General features: G+C 35.0%; 1 protein-coding gene across 2 annotated transcripts; it reads left to right on the top strand.

Moving 5' to 3' along the window:
- Positions 1-2,496: 2,496 nt before the first annotated feature.
- Positions 2,497-10,825, top strand: LOC143247863 (thyrotroph embryonic factor-like). 2 transcript variants are annotated; one of them, XM_076496417.1, is made up of 3 exons: positions 2,497-2,638; positions 8,254-8,508; positions 9,073-10,825. In XM_076496417.1, the coding sequence occupies exons 1-3, from the start codon at positions 2,512-2,514 to the stop codon at positions 9,492-9,494; spliced, it is 804 nt and encodes a 267-aa protein (XP_076352532.1). In that variant the 5' UTR covers positions 2,497-2,511; the 3' UTR covers positions 9,495-10,825. The 2 variants fall into 2 exon arrangements, with proteins under 2 accessions (XP_076352532.1, XP_076352533.1); XM_076496418.1 differs by lacking the exon at positions 2,497-2,638 and adding an exon at positions 7,253-7,763.
- Positions 10,826-20,177: the final 9,352 nt, after the last annotated feature.

The following is a 20,177-nucleotide window of genomic DNA, read 5'->3' as shown; positions in this document are numbered from 1 at the left end:
TAATGTCTGGTTGATGTTCCATGTAGTTTGTTCAGTAACAGATACATGTTAATGTCTGGTTAATGTTCCGTGTAGTTTGTTCAGTAACAGATACATGTTAATGTCTGGTTGATGTTCCATGTAGTTTGTTAAGTAACAGATAAATGTTAATGTCTGGTTAATGTACCATGTAGTTTGTTCAGTAACAGATAAATGTTAATGTCTGGTTAATGTACCGTGTAGTTTGTTCAGTAACAGACACATATTAATGTCTGGTTGATGTTCCATGTAGTTTGTTCAGTAACAGACACATGTTAATGTCTGGTTGATGTTCCATGTAGTTTGTTCAGTAACAGATACATGTTAATGTCTGGTTAATGTTCCGTGTAGTTTGTTCAGTAACAGATACATGTTAATGTCTGGTGGATGTTTCACGTAGTTTGTTCAGTTACAGATACATGTTAATGTCTAGTTAATGTACCATGTAGTTTGTTCAGTAGCAGATACATGTTAATGTCTGTTTAATGTTCCATGTAGTTTGTTCAGTTACAGATACATGTTAATGTCTGGTTAATGTTCCGTGTAGTTTGTTCAGTAACAGATACATGTTAATGTCTGGTTGATGTTCCATGTAGTTTGTTAAGTAACAGATACATGTTAATGTCTGGTTAATGTTCCATGTAGTTTGTTCAGTAACAGACACATGTTAATGTCTGGTTCATGTTCCATGTAGTTTGTTCAGTAACAGATACATGTTAATGTCTGGTTAATGTTCCATGTAGTTTGTTCAGTAACAGATACATATTAATGTCTGGTTAATGTACCATGTAGTTTGTTCAGTAACAGATACATGTTAATGTCTGATTCATGTACCATGTAGTTTGTTCAGTAACAGACACATGTTATCGTCTGGTTAATGTTCCATGTAGTTTCGGTAGCTTTTCCTCCAAGTTTAAAGTCGTAGATGAAAATCAGACGAAAGTTCTTTTTGCTCATGTTGCCTTGGGGGCTGCGAAACGTACTCTTAGTGGGGCTAAAACAGGAGACAAGTAAGACACCTTGTAAGCGACAAATGTTGGATTAAACCAACCAACCAACGATAAGTTACTCAATATTCAGCTTCTAAATGTCATCGTTAGAATTCCGACGTTTATTTCTGGACAACCTGATATAAATCAGTAATTAGGCCACATTAGAACATTATGTTCAGTCTTAGGCTCTTTAATCTCAAAAGGCATTAAATTTTTGGGAGGGATTCAGAAAAAGAGTTACTAGAATGGAACCTGAAATGGAGGGAGTTGTCATACGGGGAAACTGTTTTCTTTTGAAACAAGACAAGTTGGGTATATTATTGAGTTGTTTAAGATTGGATCATCTAACAATAAGAATAATAGAACTAATGTATAAATTTTAAATAATAATAGTTAAAAACTAGTCAGCTTCACCTGACAGTTGTATTATTCTAAAAGGCTAGTTGGCCTATGGAATGAATTGCCTCTGGATGTTATAAAGTCAGTAAATTTTTGTGACTTTATGAGAAAGCTTAATAACTGTATAAGTGATAATGGCTGACTTTATGATTCTTTAATTAATTCATTTACTATTTTTAGTTTAGTTTCGTTTGTTTAATGTTTATTTGTTTGTTTGTTTGATTTTGAATTTCGCACAAAGCTACTCGAGGGCTATCTGTACTAGCCGTCCCTAATTTAGCAGTGTAAGACTAGAGGGAAGGCAGCTAGTCATCACCACCCACTGCCAACTCTTGGGCTACTCTTTTACCAACGAATAGTGGGATTGACTGTCACATTATAACGCCCCCACGGCTGGGAGGGCGAGCATGTTTGGCGCGACTCGGGCGCGAACCCGCGACCCTCAGATTACGAAGCGCACGCCTTTAACGCGCTAGGCCATTGAACCCTGAACCGTTAGGTTAAAAGCCTAACGCTCTACCGACTGAGTTATTCGGGCCCGATGGATTAATAGGTCCCTAGTTACCCCTAAACATTATGTTACGTCCCTAAACCTCTCATAGATTTTATTCATGTCAAAGGTGGCCATACTACATAATAACATTAAAGCAACATAAATGTATTACTAATTTATAATCATAACAAGTCAATTTATATTGCAGATTAATAAATACTGTATCTATAAAGGGTCTGTCTTCTAATAATGTTGCTGACCAATAATTTGATGTTATTTTATCAAACTAATTACTAGGTCATCAACTATATGAGGTACTCTGAATTAGTATTTGTGGTTGGTAATTTACTGGATCAGTAATGGTGAACCTGTGGCACGCTTGCCTAAGGTGGCACGCGAAGAAATATTGCTCGCACGCCACCTATTACTTTTTTAAACCCTAACTCTAACCCACAATATATATATGTATATAATTATTACCATTATTGCCAAATGCAGCATCGAATGATTTTATTTACAATCCGGGAGCAGTAAGAAATGTTTGTTCACAAGTGACGTCCTACGCCCTCTTGGCGCCAGCTTTGTGGTTTCGCAAACATGTGACGTCGGATGACACGTTTTGAATTCCTCGCAAATCCAGTGAACTCATCAGTAAACTGTTGGTGTTGGCCTTGCTCTGCTTATATTTTTCTTCTTTTGTTTTTGGCTGAATACTGGACATTTAGTGATAATAACGGTAAATATGCTTTTGGTTTTTCACAGTAAATGTATGAATTGTTAAAATTATGTTATTTGGCACAGCATGCGTATATTTCTGATCAGTTAGTTAATTATTGATTTATTTTTGCATCAATGACAAATTTTCAGCTGCTGCTATGTTAAAGTTAAATTATCGTATTTACGATAATTGATGATATATTTTTAATTGTATTTACCTTTTTCAACTTGTTATAATGTCAGCTCAGCCAGCAAAGAAACAAAAACGTTCAAATGGAAGAAGAAACAGCAGAGATTTTCAAGAATTCTGGGCTGAAAGATTTGATCAAAAAGTGGTGATACAGCTTTATGTATCTTATGTTCTGTAACAGTGGTGTGTTGTGGTGATACAGCTTTATGTATCTTATGTTTTGTAACAGTGGTGTATTGTGGTGATACAGCTTTATGTGTCTTATGTTCTGTAACAGTGGTGTGCTGTGGTGATACAGCTTTATGTATCTTATGTTCTGTAACTGTGGTGTGCTGTGGTGATACAGCTTTATGTATCTTATGTTCTGTAACAGTGGTGTGCTGTGGTGATACAGCTTTATGTATCTTATGTTCTGTAACAGTGGTGTGTTGTGGTGATACAGCTTTATGTATCTTATGTTTTGTAACAGTGGTGTATTGTGGTGATACAGCTTTATGTATCTTATGTTCCTGTAACAGTGGTGTGCTGTGGTGATACAGCTTTATGCATCCTATGTTCTGTAACAGTGGTGTGTTGTGGTGATACAGCTTTATGTATCTTATGTTTTGTAACAGTGGTGTATTGTGGTGATACAGCTTTATGTATCTTATGTTCTGTAACAGTGGTGTGCTGTGGTGATACAGCTTTATGCATCTTATGTTCCTGTAACAGTGGTGTGCTGTGGTGATACAGCTTTATGTATCTTATGTTCCATAACAGTGGTGTGCTGTGGTGATACAGCTTTATGTATCTTATGTTCCATAACAGTGGTGTGTTGTGGTGATACAGCTTTATGTATCTTATGTTCCTGTAACAGTGGTGTGTTGTGGTGATACAGCTTTATGTATCTTATGTTCTGTAACAGTGGTGTGCTGTGGTTATACAGCTTTATGTATCTTATGTTCTGTAACAGTGGTGTGTTGTGGTGATACAGCTTTATGTATCTTATGTTCTGTAACAGGGGTGTGTTGTGGTGATACAGCTTTATGTGTCTTATGTTCTGTAACAGTGGTGTGCTGTGGTGATACAGCTTTATGTGTCTTATGTTCTGTAACAGTGGTGTGCTGTGGTGATACAGCTTTATGTATCTTATGTTCTGTAACAGTGGTGTGCTGTGGTGATACAGCTTTATGTATCTTATGTTCTATAATAGTGGTGTGCTGTGGTGATACAGCTTTATGTATCTTATGTTCTGTAACAGTGGTGTGCTGTGGTGATACAGCTTTACGTATCTTATGTTCTGTAACAGTGCTGTGCTGGATTTTCTCTGTGAAGTAGCATTATGAAACTGTTCATAAATGGATTTGTGATAAGAGTAAGGAAGAACAAAAAGAACACATTTCAAGAAGGCAGACAACAACATGCAGTCAGATGTTTTGATTAATATATATATGTAAACGGCTCGTTTGGGTTGAGAACATTTTTTGCGTAGAGGAACAAGCAACGTTTCGACTTTCTTCGGTCATCGTTGTGAACCTGACGTTTTTACATATGAATTTTTCTCTTCAAGTGGGTTTTCTCGACATCACTAGATAGTTTTGATTGTTCCGGGTAGTTCTAACTTAGTTTTACTTGCTCCTAGTTTTAATATTTCAAAGATTATTGATGGCTAAAATGTGTTCCTTTCCTATTTGACGGTTTTCCAAAGAAAGAAAACATTATTCAACGTATTAAGGAATTGCCAGTGAGTAGAAACACAGTAAAAGGTAGAATATTACAGATGGAAACAAACATATCAGAACAGCTAACAAATTATATTGACTCATATAAATTCCTTTCCATTTGTCTTGTTGCATCGTCTGCTAGGCGAGCTATTATTGTTCGATTTTCCAGTGGTGATGAAATCTGTGAAGAACTGGTTAACATGGTAACGTTACCTGAACAAACCACAGGGGCTGAAATATGTGAGGATAGTAGTAAATGAATTATCCAATCGACAGGTTGACTTTTCAAAAATAATTTCCGTGACAACTGATGGTGCACCCAGCATGATTGGTAGAGAAGCAGGTTTTGTAAATCTGTTTGAAAATATGTTGTGCATTCACTGGTAGGCTTTCGTTGTATTATACACGAGAAGGTTTTGTGTGCAAAAGCTCCTTAAGGAGCTTGAAAAAGTGATGGAAATTGTAACCTAGGAGCCTAATTTTGTTTCTTTGCGTGCTTTGAAAAAAGACAATTTCAAAATTTACTGAGAGAGGCGAATTCGATGTACACAGGACTACTTATGTAGGACAATATTCGTTGGCTAAATAGAGGTTCTATCCTTAAATGATTTGTTGAGTGTTTGGATGAAATTCGTCTGTTTTTGACAAATGAAAAATTTTCTTGTCAAGAATTATCTTCTGTATGAATTTATAAATTGATGTTTTTTACAGATTTCTCCTCACATTTAAATTACTTGAACACCAAATTGTAGGAATCTGGCAAAACACTTGATGTTATGTTTGATAACGTAAAAGCTTTTGAAATTAAACTGAAAAATTTTAAACGTGATATTTACAGTGGCACTTTTGAATATTTCCCAAACCTAAGAAGGCATGACAAATCTTTAAATTCATGAGAAAATATACATTCAAAGCTTGTAAATACAATTTTTAAACATCATTAATTCATGTTTTGAACAATTTTCTTTAAGGTTAAATAAGATCAGGTTATTTGAAGAAACTATGAAATTCATAAAGTATGCAGACAGTGTAACGTTAGACAAATTGAATTTGGAAATGTTACAGTGGATTGACTTGGATAATTTTTAGATGCAACTGAGATTTACAAAGCAGCTCAATTTGGAGGAAGAAATTTGTCAACTTAATAACTGGACTAGAAAATATTAAAAGAGATTGGTTAGTGACTGAAATAACACAAAAAATGAGGTTATGAAACTCTAGCATTCTATTCATGAAACTTTGACTGTCTGAAAAATGTCACAATGTCAGTATTAACAGTCAGTAATAACAGTATTTTCATCAACACATTTATGTGAGTCATTATTTTCAGTGAAGAACTTTGTAAAGTGTAATTATAGGAATAGACTTGTTGATGAAACTAGTGCTACACGTACAGCTGTCAAAACAATCAATTACAGGCCTGATATGAAATACATCTGCAGCAGCAAAAGTCTCTCTTAGAGTAAAATATGCTTATTTTTCTTTCATTGTGTTATTTTTATTTTTTTAATGTTACATAATGTGAACCGAAGCTTTTCATTTCACCAGATTCTTTCTTTTAATGGTAAAACAATGAATAAACATAAATAAACAAGAGGACATTTTGTTTGTTTTTTGAATTTCGCACAAATCTACTCGAGGACTATTTGTGCAAGCCGTCCCTAATTTAGCAGTATAAGGCTAGAGGGAAGACAGCTAGTCATCACCACCCACCGCCAACTATTGGGCTACTCTTTTACCAACGAATAGTGGGATTGACCGAAACTTTATAACGCCCCCACGGCTTAAAGGGCGAGCATGTTTAGCGCGACGGGGATGCGAACGTTTTCTTTTTTCTTAAAAAAAACAGTCCATTATTATTGTTAATAATTCAATAATTTTATTTCTTCTGAATTACTATAGTTATCTATAACTTGTAACTCCCAAAACTGTTTCATTTAAAATAAGGGTTAAGGCGTTCTACTCGTAATCTGAGGGTTGCGGGTTCGAATCCTCGTCGCACCAAAAATGCTCGCCCTTTCAGCCGTGGGGGCGTATAATGTGACGGTCAATCCCATTATTCGTTGGTGAAAAGAGTAGCCCAAGAGTTGGCGGTGGGTGGTGATGACTAGCTACCTTCCCTCTAGTCTTACACTGCTAAATTAGGGACGGCTAGCACAGATAGCCCTCGAGTAGCTTTGTGCGAAATTCGAAAACAAACAAAACAAGGAAAGCGAGCGCAGATAGTCCCCGTATAGCATTGCGCGAAACTTAAAACAAACCATCTTAAAATAATTCAGAATAATAATGAATGATTCCTCAAGTGTTAATACCCATACCAGCCGTCCTGAGATACAATAATAAATAACAATTTGCTGCTAAAAACTACCTTTGACACACGAGAAAATATTATAGAAGATTATCCCCAATTTGGACACGTACTCTCAAAAACGATCGCCACATCTGTACTAGTTTATTATATATCATATCAGTGTTTATAAAATATTAGAATGTATAATTAGTCTTACGCGGTGTTATATGCCTTCAGTTTCTAAAATTACAAAAATAAATTTAAAAACAATATTGACTGTCACCTAACCGTACTGCAGAAAAGTGATTAATAAATCACGTGCATTTGTCGTTGGTGTAATTTATACTTTACTGCAAATTTTGTATATTGGTGAAAGAACGAACAAACATGTCAAACCGGTATCACCACCTATCTTATATCCTCAGCCTTGAAGTCTCATGTGCTTACACGTGAAAAGTGACGTCATGTATGATTAGGTAACACGAATTTGGTCTCTAACATTTGTTAGTTTGAGCGAGGAATGGTTACAGTTAGGTGGTAAAGAACTGTAACAAATGATTAGGATAACATTTTGTGTTGATATCTTATTTAAGTAAATGATAGTTTGTTAAAACGTTATTGTGATATCCGCTATATATTTATGGTTTTCAGATGGTACTACAGTTAATATTAGCGCTAGTAATTTCGCAGTCTATAGTAATTTAATATAAGTACTGTTACTAGTGTTAGTACTGCTAAAGATATAGTAGTAGCGTAATGTGTTGTGTGTATTTTCTGCGTTTTTAATATTTCAGCTGTAATTTCCAAAGGAAGATTAATTTGTGTATAATTATTGTTTATTCTTTTTTGTGACACGATTTTAAAATGAGCACATATTTGCAAGATACTGAAACCAGAAAGGGGAATAACATTAAATATTTTCTACTGGGAAATCACGAGTTATTGAAGCCACCAGAAACAGGTAGAAAAAGTTTAGTTTTTATTCATTTTAGTCATAAATTCCTTGGAATACTTGTAATTGGAAAAGTAATATAAAATTAAGCTAATGTCTGTTTAGCGAGTTTACTAAAAAAAAGCGAAATTCTTTAAATGGAACACAAATTTCTGATACTTTAAGATGCACACTTTACATTTGTGTAAGATAAGTACGTATCTCTGTATGTGACTACTACCCAGTGCTCAGGTCAGTGTACCTTTCAAAACCTTCACTGTATCAGTTTGTTCCACTAAGTGATTTATCAGCTTGAATAATATCAAATATGTTGAGAACTTATAAGCAAAAAAAAAGTTTTATTTATCACAAATATTGTAATGTGTATCACTTAGCAACAACAATAAAAATGGAAAGTACAATTACAAATGAATACATTCTGATGATAACAGTTTTCTGTGTGTGATAAATTAGTTTTTATTCGGACAGTCAGCTGGTTTATCTCTTTTCTCTGTTACAGCGACATTGGAAGAAAAGGAATACAAGGAAGAACTGGAATTTGTTGGATCACTGGCATTTTTGGGTCCAACACTTTGGGATAAAACGCTTCCAGATTTCAAACTAGAGTCACTGGACTTGAATGAGCTGCTAGAAGAGAATAATAGCATAAAGGATAACAATGGAGCTTTTCCTGTCCATAATCCACCATCCTTACAAGCTTGTTCCCCATCAGAATCTAGCTTTACCTTACCAGAATTTTCTTCCTTCTCGTCAGGTGAGTTGGTGTCACTGAAAGTTAATTATCAGCTGATCTTAATATTCAAGTTTTTACTGAAGTGTGTGCCTTGGTTTGCCTGATATATTGGTTGATGTTGCTATTTATAAAAATAAACAGTTGAAGCAAAAACGTAATTTTCTAGCTATTGATAAACTGCCACATTTTGGTGTTTGTGTTATGGGTCTCAGGTGTTTACTTCTTGACAAGTGTATACTTAACAATACAGGTCACAGTTGTTTATTTCTCAACAAAAGTTTTACTTAGCATCAGAGGTCTCAGGTTTTTGTATTTCTTGACAGGTGTGTAGTTTTTGACAAAATTATTATTTTTATGTGTCACCCTGGTATTAATAATTTACTTACAGTGCATGTATGTCAAAGACTTCCATTTTGTTTTTAATATGAAAGGTATATTTGAAGTATACATGTGGAAGTTTCTGAAATGTTTGTTTATTTCAAATGTATCTCCATATAATACTTATCCATTAGAATCTGATATAATTATTAATTTAACTTGTAACATCTGCTAATCTTTAGTTATTTGTGAACCACCTTTCCTCAGATTCAGCTATGTCTTCTGCCTCTAATCAGTGGGGTTCAGCTAACAACATGAACACATCTCGGGTGGAATGCGAGTTTTGTCCTACGGATTTGGCACTTGCTTCTGTGCCAGGTCAGTGTCAGTTTGACCCAGTCAACCACAGTTTCTCAGATGATGATTTGAAACCACAACCCATAATCAAGAAGTCAAAAAAACATATTGTTTCTGACGAAATGAAAGACGAAAAGTACTGGACTCGACGAAACAAAAACAACATAGCTGCCAAGAGATCTCGTGACGCCAGAAGAATCAAAGAAAATCAAATTGTTCTTCGTGCGTCGTACTTGGAAAGAGAAAACGCATCATTGAAAGAGGAACGGAAAAAACTTAAAGAAGAAAACATGAGGTTGCTGGAATGTCTGAAAAAATATGAAACGTTTTAAGTATGACTGTTACGGTAAGGAAGAGGTTAGAATGGCATTTGGTTTGTTCTACACAGACGTAAATATGATGATTCTGGAACTGTTTTAAATGTTAATAAGAGTCTAATGAACCTCTTATTTAATTTAATAAAAGTTTCAAATGTGAGTATTCTTGACTTACATAGGTTGAAGATCTTTCTCATGGTTACTGAGAGCTTCCTACTGACTCGTGTCTTGACTTCAACTTTCTCATGGTTGCTGAGAGCTTCCTACTGGACTCGTGTCTTGACTTCAACTTTCTCATGGTTACTGAGAGCTTCCTACTGGATTCGTGTCTTGACTTAACTTTCTCATGGTTACTGAGAGCTTCTTACTGGATTCATGTCTTGACTCAACTTTCTCGTGGTTACCGAGAGCTTCCTACTGGACTTGTGTCTTATGTCAGCTTACTCATGGTAACCGAGAACTTCCGACTGGATTCATGTCTTGACTCAACTTTCTTATGGTTACTGAGAGCTTCCTATTGGACTCGTATCTTGATTTTAACTTTCTTATGGTTACTGAGAACATTCTGCTGGACTCGTTTAAAACAAGACACGAGATGTGTTATTGACTCTTTAGAGAGTTGGAAAAAGACATTAACTCTGCTTTCAGGTCGTAAACCCTTTTGGCTGTGAACATGATAGATGTCGTGTGTTTGTTATTCATTCTTCTTTAATTTCTCTTCTAACATTCTTAGAATTCATTATGTACAAAGTTATTTGTGTATGTGACAGTTTTACAGCCTGTTGTCTACAGTACAGTTTAACAGAAATGTTCGATACATCAGTGGGAAATAAGAAATAAAAATTCAGTTCTTGCTAAATTGAAAAGGATTTTTTTTTAAAAATGGGCATTTTTTTCGTGGGGGTCTGTTTTAAACCTGTGTACTAATTACACAAGCTTTACTATTGTTGTTAATCAGTGTGATAAACCTCAAGGTTACATATTATTCCATACTATATCAAGAAAAGTTTCATATGTAAACTTACTTATATTTCACGTTTCAAAATCTGTGTATCATCTTTTCATTGGTTAAAATTTATGAAATTTTCTCTCTCTGTTGAAACAAATGCAATGTCTGCCTGTCTTACTGGAATTGTTTTGCCTGTAATTCATAGTGTACTGTCGTTTTGTATATATCATATTTTAATCAGGTTTGTTTTTTATCTTCTGTAATTATTGTGAAAACAGTTGATGTGATCTAGATCTTGTTCATACTTTGTTTTTCTGTAAAGTTTATGAAATTTCGGATCATGTAACTACAAAAGTAACATAAATAAAGGTGTACATATTTACAGAGGACACTAAAATTATCTCTGTGTTGTTATTCTTGTTTTCTGTGCTATAATAATAGGAAAGTTCTATGACTGCTGTAGTTCAACACAAACAAAAGCTTGGCTGACTTTGTTTCATCTTCTTTACTTTTATTATAGGTCCTATTGTCACTAAACCTGTGCAGTAACAATGCTGAGGCACACAGATATTTTGTGTTGTTAAACTTTAATATTTAATTGTTAAAGCAGGTTACTTCCTAGCAACTTTTAATGAAGTAAATGGAAAAAAAAACTAGGTAAAATATTTAGACTATCTGGATCACTAGTAGAACAAAGTAGTATCACACAGTGTACTTGGACCATTAGTAGAACAAAGAAGTCCTGGACATAGTATCACACAGTGTACTTCGATCATTAGTAGAATAAAGTAGTTGAACATGGTGTCACACAGTGTATCTGGACCACTAATAGAATGAAGTTGTCCTGAACATAGTATCACACAGTGTATCTGGATCACTAATAGCATGAAGTATTCCTGAATATAATATCACACAATGTATCTGGATCACTAATAGAATGAAGTAGTTTTAAACATAATATCACACAGTGTATCTGGATCACTAATACAATGAAGTAGTCCTGAACATATCACACAGTGTATCTGGATCACTAATTGAATAAAATAGTCCTGAACATAATATCATACTGTGTATCTGGATCACTAGTTGAACAAAGTAGTGCTGAACATAATATCACACAGTGTATCTGGATCATTAGTAAGACAAAGTAGTCCTGAACATAATATTGCACAATGTTCTTTGATCTCTTGTAGAACAAAGTAGTCCTAAACATAGTATCTTACAGTAATCTGGATCATTAGTAGAACAAAGTAGTCCTGAACATAATATCACACAATGTACTTTGATCTTTAGTTGAATAAAGTAGTCCTGAACATAGTATCAGATGGTACTTGGATCATTAGTAGAACAAAGTGGTCCTGAACATAATATCGCACATAGTACCAAGATCACTAGTTGAACAAAGTAGTCCTGAACATAGTATCACAGGGTACTTGGATCATTAGTAGAACAAAGTAGCCCTGAACATAGTATCTTACAGTGTATCTGGATCACTAATAGTACAAAGTAGTCCTGAATATATCACACAGTTTATCTGGATCATTAGCAGAACAAAGTAGTCCTGAACATAATATCACACAGTGCACTTGGACCATTAGTAGAACAAAGTAGTCCTGGACTTAGTATCACACAGTATATCTGGATCACTAATATCACAAAGTAGTCCTGAACATTGTATTACGCAGTGTACTTGGACCATTAGTAGAACAAAGCAGTCCTGGACATAGTATCACACAGTGTACTTGGACCATTAGTAGAACAAAGAAGTCCTGAACATAGCATCACACAGTGTACTTGGATCATAAGTAGAACAAAGTAGTTGAACATGGTATCATACAGTGTATCTGAATCACTAATAGAATGAAGTAGTCCTAAACATAATATCACACAGTGTATCTGGATCACTACTAGAATGAAGTAGTCCTGAACATAATATCATACAGTGTATCTGGATCATTAGTAGAACAAAGTAGTCCTGAACATAATATTACATAATATACTTTGATCTCTAGTTGAATAAAGTAGTCCTGAACATAGTATCACACAGTGTACTTGGACCATTAGTAGAACAAAGAAGTCCTGGACATAGTATCACACAGTGTACTTGGACCATTAGTAGAACAAAGTAGTCCTGGACATAGCATCACACATTGTACTTGGATCATTAGTAGAACAAAGTAGTTGAACATGGTATCACACAGTGTACTTGGACCATTAGTAGAACAAAGTAGTTGAACATGGTACCACACAGTGTATCTGGATCACTAATAGAATGAAGTAGTCCTGAACATAATATCACACAGTGTATCTGGATCACTAATAGAATGAAGTAGTCCTCAACATAATATCGCACAGTGTATCTGGATCACTAGTTGAACAAAGTAGTCTTGGACATAGTATCACACAGTGTACTTGGATCATTAGTAGAACAAAGTAGTCCTGAACATAATATTACACAATGTACTTTGATCTCTAGTTGAATAAAGTAGTCCTGAACATAGTATCACACAGTGTACTTGGACCATTAGAAGAACAAAGTAGTCCTCGACATAGCATCACACATTGTACTTGGATCATTAGTAGAACAAAGTATTGAACATGGTATCACACAGTGTACTTGGACCATTAGTAGAACAAAGTAGTCCTGGACATAGTATCACACAGTGTACTTGGACCATTAAGAGAACAAAGTAGTCCTGGACATAGCATCACACAGTGTACTTGGATCATTAGTAGACCAAAGTAGTTGAACATAATATCACACAGTGTATCTGGATCACTAATAGAATAAAGTACTCCTGAACATAATATCATACAGTGTATCTGGATCACTAGTTGAACAAAGTAGACCTGGACATAGGATCACACAGAGTACTTGGACCATTTATAGAACAAAGTAGTCCTAACATAGTATCACACAGTGTACTTGGATCATTAGTAGAACAAAGAAGTCCTAGACATAGTATCACACACTGTACTTGGACCATTAGTAGAACAAAGAAGTCCTGGACATAGTATCACACAGTGTACTTGGACCATTAAAAGAACAAAGTAGTCCTGAACATAGTGTCACACAGTGTATTTGGACCATTAGTAGAACAAAGTAGTCCTGGACATAGTATCACACAGTGTACTTGGATCATTAGTAGAACAAATTAGTCTTGGACATAGCATCACACAGTGTACTTGGATCATAAGTAGAACAAAGAAGTTTTGAACATAGTATCACACAGTGTACTTGGACCATTAGTAGAACAAAGTAGTCCTGGACATAGCATCACACATTGTACTTGGATCATTAGTAGAACAAAGAAGTCCTAGACATAGTATCACACAGTGTACTTGGACCATTAGTAGAACAAAGTAGTCCTGGACATAGCATCACACAGTGTACTTGGATCATTAGTAGAACAAAGTAGTTGAACATGGTACCACACAGTGTATCTGGATCACTAATAGAATGAAGTAGTCCTGAACATAATATCACACAGTGTATCTGGATCACTAATAGAATGAAGTAGTCCTCAACATAATATCACACAGTGTATCTGGATCACTAGTTGAACAAAGTAGTCCTGAACATAGTATCACACAGTGTACTTGGTCCATTAGTAGAACAAAGTAGTCCTAGACATAGCATCACACAGTGTACTTGGACCATTAGTAGAACAAAGTAGTTGAACATGGTATCACACAGTGTACTTGGACCATTAGTAGAACAAAGTAGTCCTGGACATAGTATCACACAGTGTACTTCAACCATTAGTAGAACAAAGTAGTCCTGGACATAGTATCACACAGTGTACTTGGGTCATTAGTACAACAAAGTAGTCCTGAACATGGTATCACACAGTGTACTTGGACCATGAGTAGAACAAAGTAGTCCTGGACATAATATTACACAATGTACTTTGATCTCTAGTTGAATAAAGTAGTCCTGAACATAGTATCACACAGTGTACTTGGACCATTAGAAGAACAAAGTAGTCCTCGACATAGCATCACACATTGTACTTGGATCATTAGTAGAACAAAGTATTGAACATGGTATCACACAGTGTACTTGGACCATTAGTACAACAAAGTAGTCCTGGACATAGTATCACACAGTGTACTTGGACCATTAGTAGAACAAAGTAGTCCTGGACATAGTATCACACAGTGTACTTGGATCATTAGTAGAACAAAGAAGTCCTAGACATAGTATCACACAGTGTACTTGGACCATTAGTAGAACAAAGAAGTCCTGGACATAGTATCACACAGTGTACTTGGACCATTAAGAGAACAAAGTAGTCCTGGACATAGCATCACACAGTGTACTTGGATCATTAGTAGACCAAAGTAGTTGAACATAATATCACACAGTGTATCTGGATCACTAATAGAATAAAGTAGTCCTGGACATAGTATCACACAGTGTACTTGGATCATTAGTAGAACAAAGAAGTCCTAGACATAGTATCACACAGTGTACTTGGACCATTAGTAGAACAAAGTAGTCCTGGACATAGCATCACACAGTGTACTTGGATCATTAGTAGAACAAAGTAGTTGAACATGGTACCACACAGTGTATCTGGATCACTAATAGAATGAAGTAGTCCTGAACATAATATCACACAGTGTATCTGGATCACTAATAGAATGAAGTAGTCCTCAACATAATATCACACAGTGTATCTGGATCACTAGTTGAACAAAGTAGTCCTGAACATAGTATCACACAGTGTACTTGGTCCTTTAGTAGAACAAAGTAGTCCTAGACATAGCATCACACAGTGTACTTGGACCATTAGTAGAACAAAGTAGTTGAACATGGTATCACACAGTGTACTTGGACCATTAGTAGAACAAAGTAGTCCTGGACATAGTATCACACAGTGTACTTGAACCATTAGTAGAACAAAGTAGTCCTGGACATAGTATCACACAGTGTACTTGGGTCATTAGTACAACAAAGTAGTTGAACATGGTACCACACAGTGTATCTGGATCACTAATAGAATGAAGTAGTCCTGAACATAATATCACACAGTGTATCTGGATCACTAATAGAATGAAGTAGTCCTCAACATAATATCACACAGTGTATCTGGATCACTAGTTGAACAAAGTAGTCTTGGACATAGTATCACACAGTGTACTTGGACCATTAGTAGAACAAAGAAGTCCTGGACATAGTATCACACAGTGTACTTGGACCATCAGTAGAACAAAGTAGTTGAACATGATATCACACAGTGTATCTGGATCACTAATAGAATGAAGTAGTCCTGAACATAATATCACACTGTGTATCTGGATCATTAATAGAATGAAGTAGTCCTAAACATAATGTCACACAGTGTATCTGGATCACTAATAGCATGAAGTATTCCTGAATATAATATCACACATTGTATTGGATCACTAGTAGAACAAAGTAGTCCTGAACATAATATCACACAGTGTATCTGGATCATTAATACAATGAAGTAGTGCTGAACATAATATCACACAGTGTATCTGGATCACTAATAGAATAAAATAGTCCTGAACATAATATCATACTGTGTATCTGGATCACTAGTTTAACAAAGTAGTGCTGAACATAATATCACACAGTGTACCTGGATCATTAGTAAGACAAAGTAGTCCTGAACATAATATGCACAGTGTTCTTGATCTCTTGTAGAACAAAGTAGTCCTAAACATAGTATCTTACAGTGTATCTGGATCATTAGTAGAACAAAGTAGTCCTGAACATAATATCACACAATGTACTTTGATCTTTAGTTGAATAAAGTAGTCCTGAACATAGTATCACATTGTACTTGGATCATTAGTAGAACAAAGTGGTCCTGAACATAATATCACACATAGTACCAAGATCACTAGTTGAACAAAGTAGTCCTGAACATAGTATCACACAATGTACTTGGATCATTAGTAGAACAAAGTAGCCTGAACATAGTATCACACAGTGTATCTGGATCACTAATAGAACAAAGTAGTTGAATATATCACACAGTTTATCTGGATCATTAGCAGAATGAAGTAGTCCTGAACATAATATCACACTGTGTATCTGGACCATTAATAGAACAAAGTAGTCCTGGACTTAATATCACACAGTGTATCTGGATCACTAATATCACAAAGTAGTCCTGAATATAATATCACACAATGTATCTTTGATCTTTAATAGAATAAAGTAGTTTTAAACATAATATCACATGGTACTGGATCACTAGTACAATGAAGTAGTCCTGAACATAATATCACGCATGTATCTGGATCACTAGTTGAACAAAGTAGTCCTGAACATAGTATCTCAGGGTACTTGGGTTATTAGTTGAACAAAGTTGTCCTGAACATAGTATCTTACAGTGTATTTGAATCATTAGTAGAACAAAGTAGTCCTGAACATGGTGTCATTGGGTACTTGTATCATTAGTAGAACAAAGTAGTCGTGAACCTAATATCACAGAATGCATCTGGATCACAAGTTGAACAAAGTGGTCTTGAACATAGTATCACAGGGTCGTAGAAAATTTAGTGTCACAATATATCATTTAGTTGAGACTATCTGCTGAATTTAGTGGATGGAATGAAATCCAGAATTTTAGGTTTGTCAGTCCATAAACTTTCTGCTACCTGACTAAGAGATATTGTCAGAAGAAGTATTTAATCGGATTACTTTAAATCGTGATACATTGCAGAATATCTGGGGAAGTAACATGACAATAGTTCAAAATGTAATATTACAGAATACATCTTGAAAGCTAACGGAAATAAATATTTAACCTTGTGAGTTCTTTATCTTCTCCATACATACCGATTCTAAATTTCAAGTCTGATCTCAAAAAACACTACACTCTCAAACTACTGTTTCTTCATAACAAAAGAGGATATGAGTTCATAATGGATTTATTTATTATACGGTGTCATTATTTTCCTAGGCCTGGCATGGCCAAGCGCGTAAGGCGTGCGACTCGTAATCCGATGGTCGCGGGTTCGGGCCCGCGTCGCACTAAACATCCTCGCCCTCCCAGCCGTGGGGGCGTATATTGTGACGGTCAATCCCACTATTCGTTGGTAAAAGAGTAGCCCAAGAGTTGGCGGTGGGTGGTGATGACTTGCTGCCTTCCCTCTAGTCGTAGACTGCTAAATTAGGGACGGCTAACACAGATAGCCCTCCAGTAGCTTTGTGCGAAATTCCAAAACAAACATTATTTTCCAACTTGTGTGCTGCATTATGATAATATACATTTTTAGATTTATGAAATTTACTCATAAAGTTGTATTAATTCAAAATTGGTACAAAATATGAAATGTTAACTGTTAATTTTAATATTAGTATCTTCTTTAACTAGTTATACTTTTGAAATAACAAAAGAATATTCTAGACAAGTTTGCCGGTGTAATGCGAAGAAACTCGTAGAATATCAGTTCGAAACATACGTATTTATATATTTATTTAATATTTTAATATCCTTATAAACATTATTTTTATGTTTTACAGTTTAAGTGAAATGGTAAACTTTGTACGTGCATATGATCTATCAAAACATTTATTGTGTGGTCACCGTCTGCATCTGTAATAAACTTGGAACTTTATCAAATATAAGTTTAAGTTATATATTTAAGAGCTAGAAAACGAATATATTAGCTTTGCTTCTTTGAAATACATTTGTTACCCAATCGCGGGCATTAAAACACATTGTTTAGTGCAATGAGCCCTCAAAATATCGGCTTTTCTGTAAATTACATTTAAATTACCGTTGCGATTAACACTTTTTTGCCTGGCATGGCCAAGCGCGTAAGGCGTGCGACTCGTAATCCGAGGGTCGCGGGTTCGCGCCCGCGTCCCGCTAAACATGCTCGCCCTCCCAGCCGTGGGGGTGTATAATGTTTCGGTCAATCCCACTATTTCGTTGGTAAAAGAGTAGCCCAAGAGTTGGCGGTGGGTGGTGATGACTAGCTGCCTTCCCTCTAGTCTTACACTGCTAAATTAGGGACGGCTAGCACAGATAGCCCTCGAGTAGCTTTGTGCGAAATTCCCAAACAAACAAAAAAGACTTTCACTTTCATTTTTTTTTCTTGTACCTCAGTGAAACAGGGTTAAGTCTATGAACTTACAACTCTAAACTTCGGGAATCGATTCCCTGCTGTTTATACAGCAGATAGACAAATGACCTTTGTTGTAAATTACAAACTCTCACTTTTTTCTGAAATTTGTTTGTAAAATTATGTGTAAAAAAGTTTAATGATAGGAATTTTCCATTTTACTTGTGTAGTTCATCTGTTATAGTGAGTAGTTTAAATCACTTCTATTGAAAGAGTGAAACTTACTAGTACTGTTTGCTACGTCTTTGACCAGTAATTGTTACTGTTAATAATATTTTTATATGTCTTATAATTATAACCCAGCTATGGCTGCTTAATTTGAAAAAGCTAAAATCATGGAGATAATCTTGCTTTCCATAGTATGGTGTACTGTCAATGACGTAATAAAAAATGTTACAGGCTCAAACAATCAAGCGTAGGTGTTACGATCATTGTAACTTCGATTTGGTTAAAAATTTTACCTATTTTTAGCAAAAGGTAAAGATAAAATAGTTATAATGTTTATCTGATAGCTTAGTGGAAAACATGAGTACATTTAATGTTGAAAGTGAAACTGATGCTCAATGTTTTTTACATTTTTATGAAGTTTAGTTACACTTTTAGATTTAAGTGGTGGAACTTGTCACTAGTGTAGTACGTAGTAAATGTTTTATTTTTAACTTACTAAGACTCGTTTACGTTACGAAGTTACGTTAGGCTAACTGTAGTCAGAAATGTATATACATATATTTGGAAAGCCTATGTTGAGCAGAACTAATGGTAGTAACGTATTAGACAATTAATTTCTGAATTAGTAAGGTTAAATAAACTTAAGCTATTGTTAAAGTGATACTAACAAGAATATGGTGCTGCTTAGTTTGATATAGGTCTGAGCTAATATTAACGGTATTCGTACTGGTAGTAGTAACTTAAACAGTATGACGAAGTTGGAGTAACAGTGGACTGTTTATTGTGTAACGTCCAGCTTATGTTTTAGTCCTACTATTAGGCTACATTATAATTTGGAATTATTGTACAGTATTAAAATTTATATTATATAATTAAATATTTTGCCTTTAATAAATTCAGAGCAATGAAATGGTTTTTAATCTTCTATTCAAACGTAACAAAACATGATGCAGGCTTAGATTTTAGACTGTTTTATTTAAAATTAATTAATTTGTAAACAGAAATATAGGCCAGTTAATGTTTGGTTTGTTACTGCATTCTGTCCATGTTAAACAATTGCATTTTTAAAAGATGTAATTTCTAGTCGGATTTGCTTAGTTTTCACTCTTTTATGCTAAATTTCGAAACTAATGTAAATTATCTTTATAACAGAGTTACAAGTTGCATTACATTTAAGTGCATCATAATGTTATCGAAGCCAGTGTTGTGTCAGATAGACTTGAAACATAATAAAATGGTCAGTAAGGACACACAAGCGTGTATCATATTGTCAGTTGTAAGTGAACACTAATTCTATTTGTCAGTATATTAGTACATAACAAATGTTTATTTCCTAAAGTCTCAATAAAAGGTAGAGATATTATATGTGTGCTCTATTTATGGAACTTGACTGTTTGAACAGATGCCATGTTACAAGATACTTTGTGATATAATTTGTGACTTGTCCTTTATTCTCTGTCAGAAGTCAC

The sequence above is a fragment of the Tachypleus tridentatus genome, chromosome 3, assembly GCF_004210375.1.
Source record: "Tachypleus tridentatus isolate NWPU-2018 chromosome 3, ASM421037v1, whole genome shotgun sequence".
NCBI lineage: Eukaryota > Metazoa > Arthropoda > Merostomata > Xiphosura > Limulidae > Tachypleus > Tachypleus tridentatus.
Note: the sequence above shows the minus strand (reverse complement) of the source record. Positions and strands in the feature narration are given on the sequence as shown.

Excerpts from the sequence above, each read along its gene's own strand:
- LOC143247863 (XM_076496417.1), top strand. The coding sequence starts at position 2,512 with ATGACACGTTTTGAATTCCTCGCAAATCCAGTGAACTCATCAGTAAAC. Across the intron at positions 2,639-8,253 it reads GACATTTAGTGATAATAACG|CGACATTGGAAGAAAAGGAA; the intron begins GTAAATATGCTT and ends TCTCTGTTACAG. Across the intron at positions 8,509-9,072 it reads ATTTTCTTCCTTCTCGTCAG|ATTCAGCTATGTCTTCTGCC; the intron begins GTGAGTTGGTGT and ends ACCTTTCCTCAG.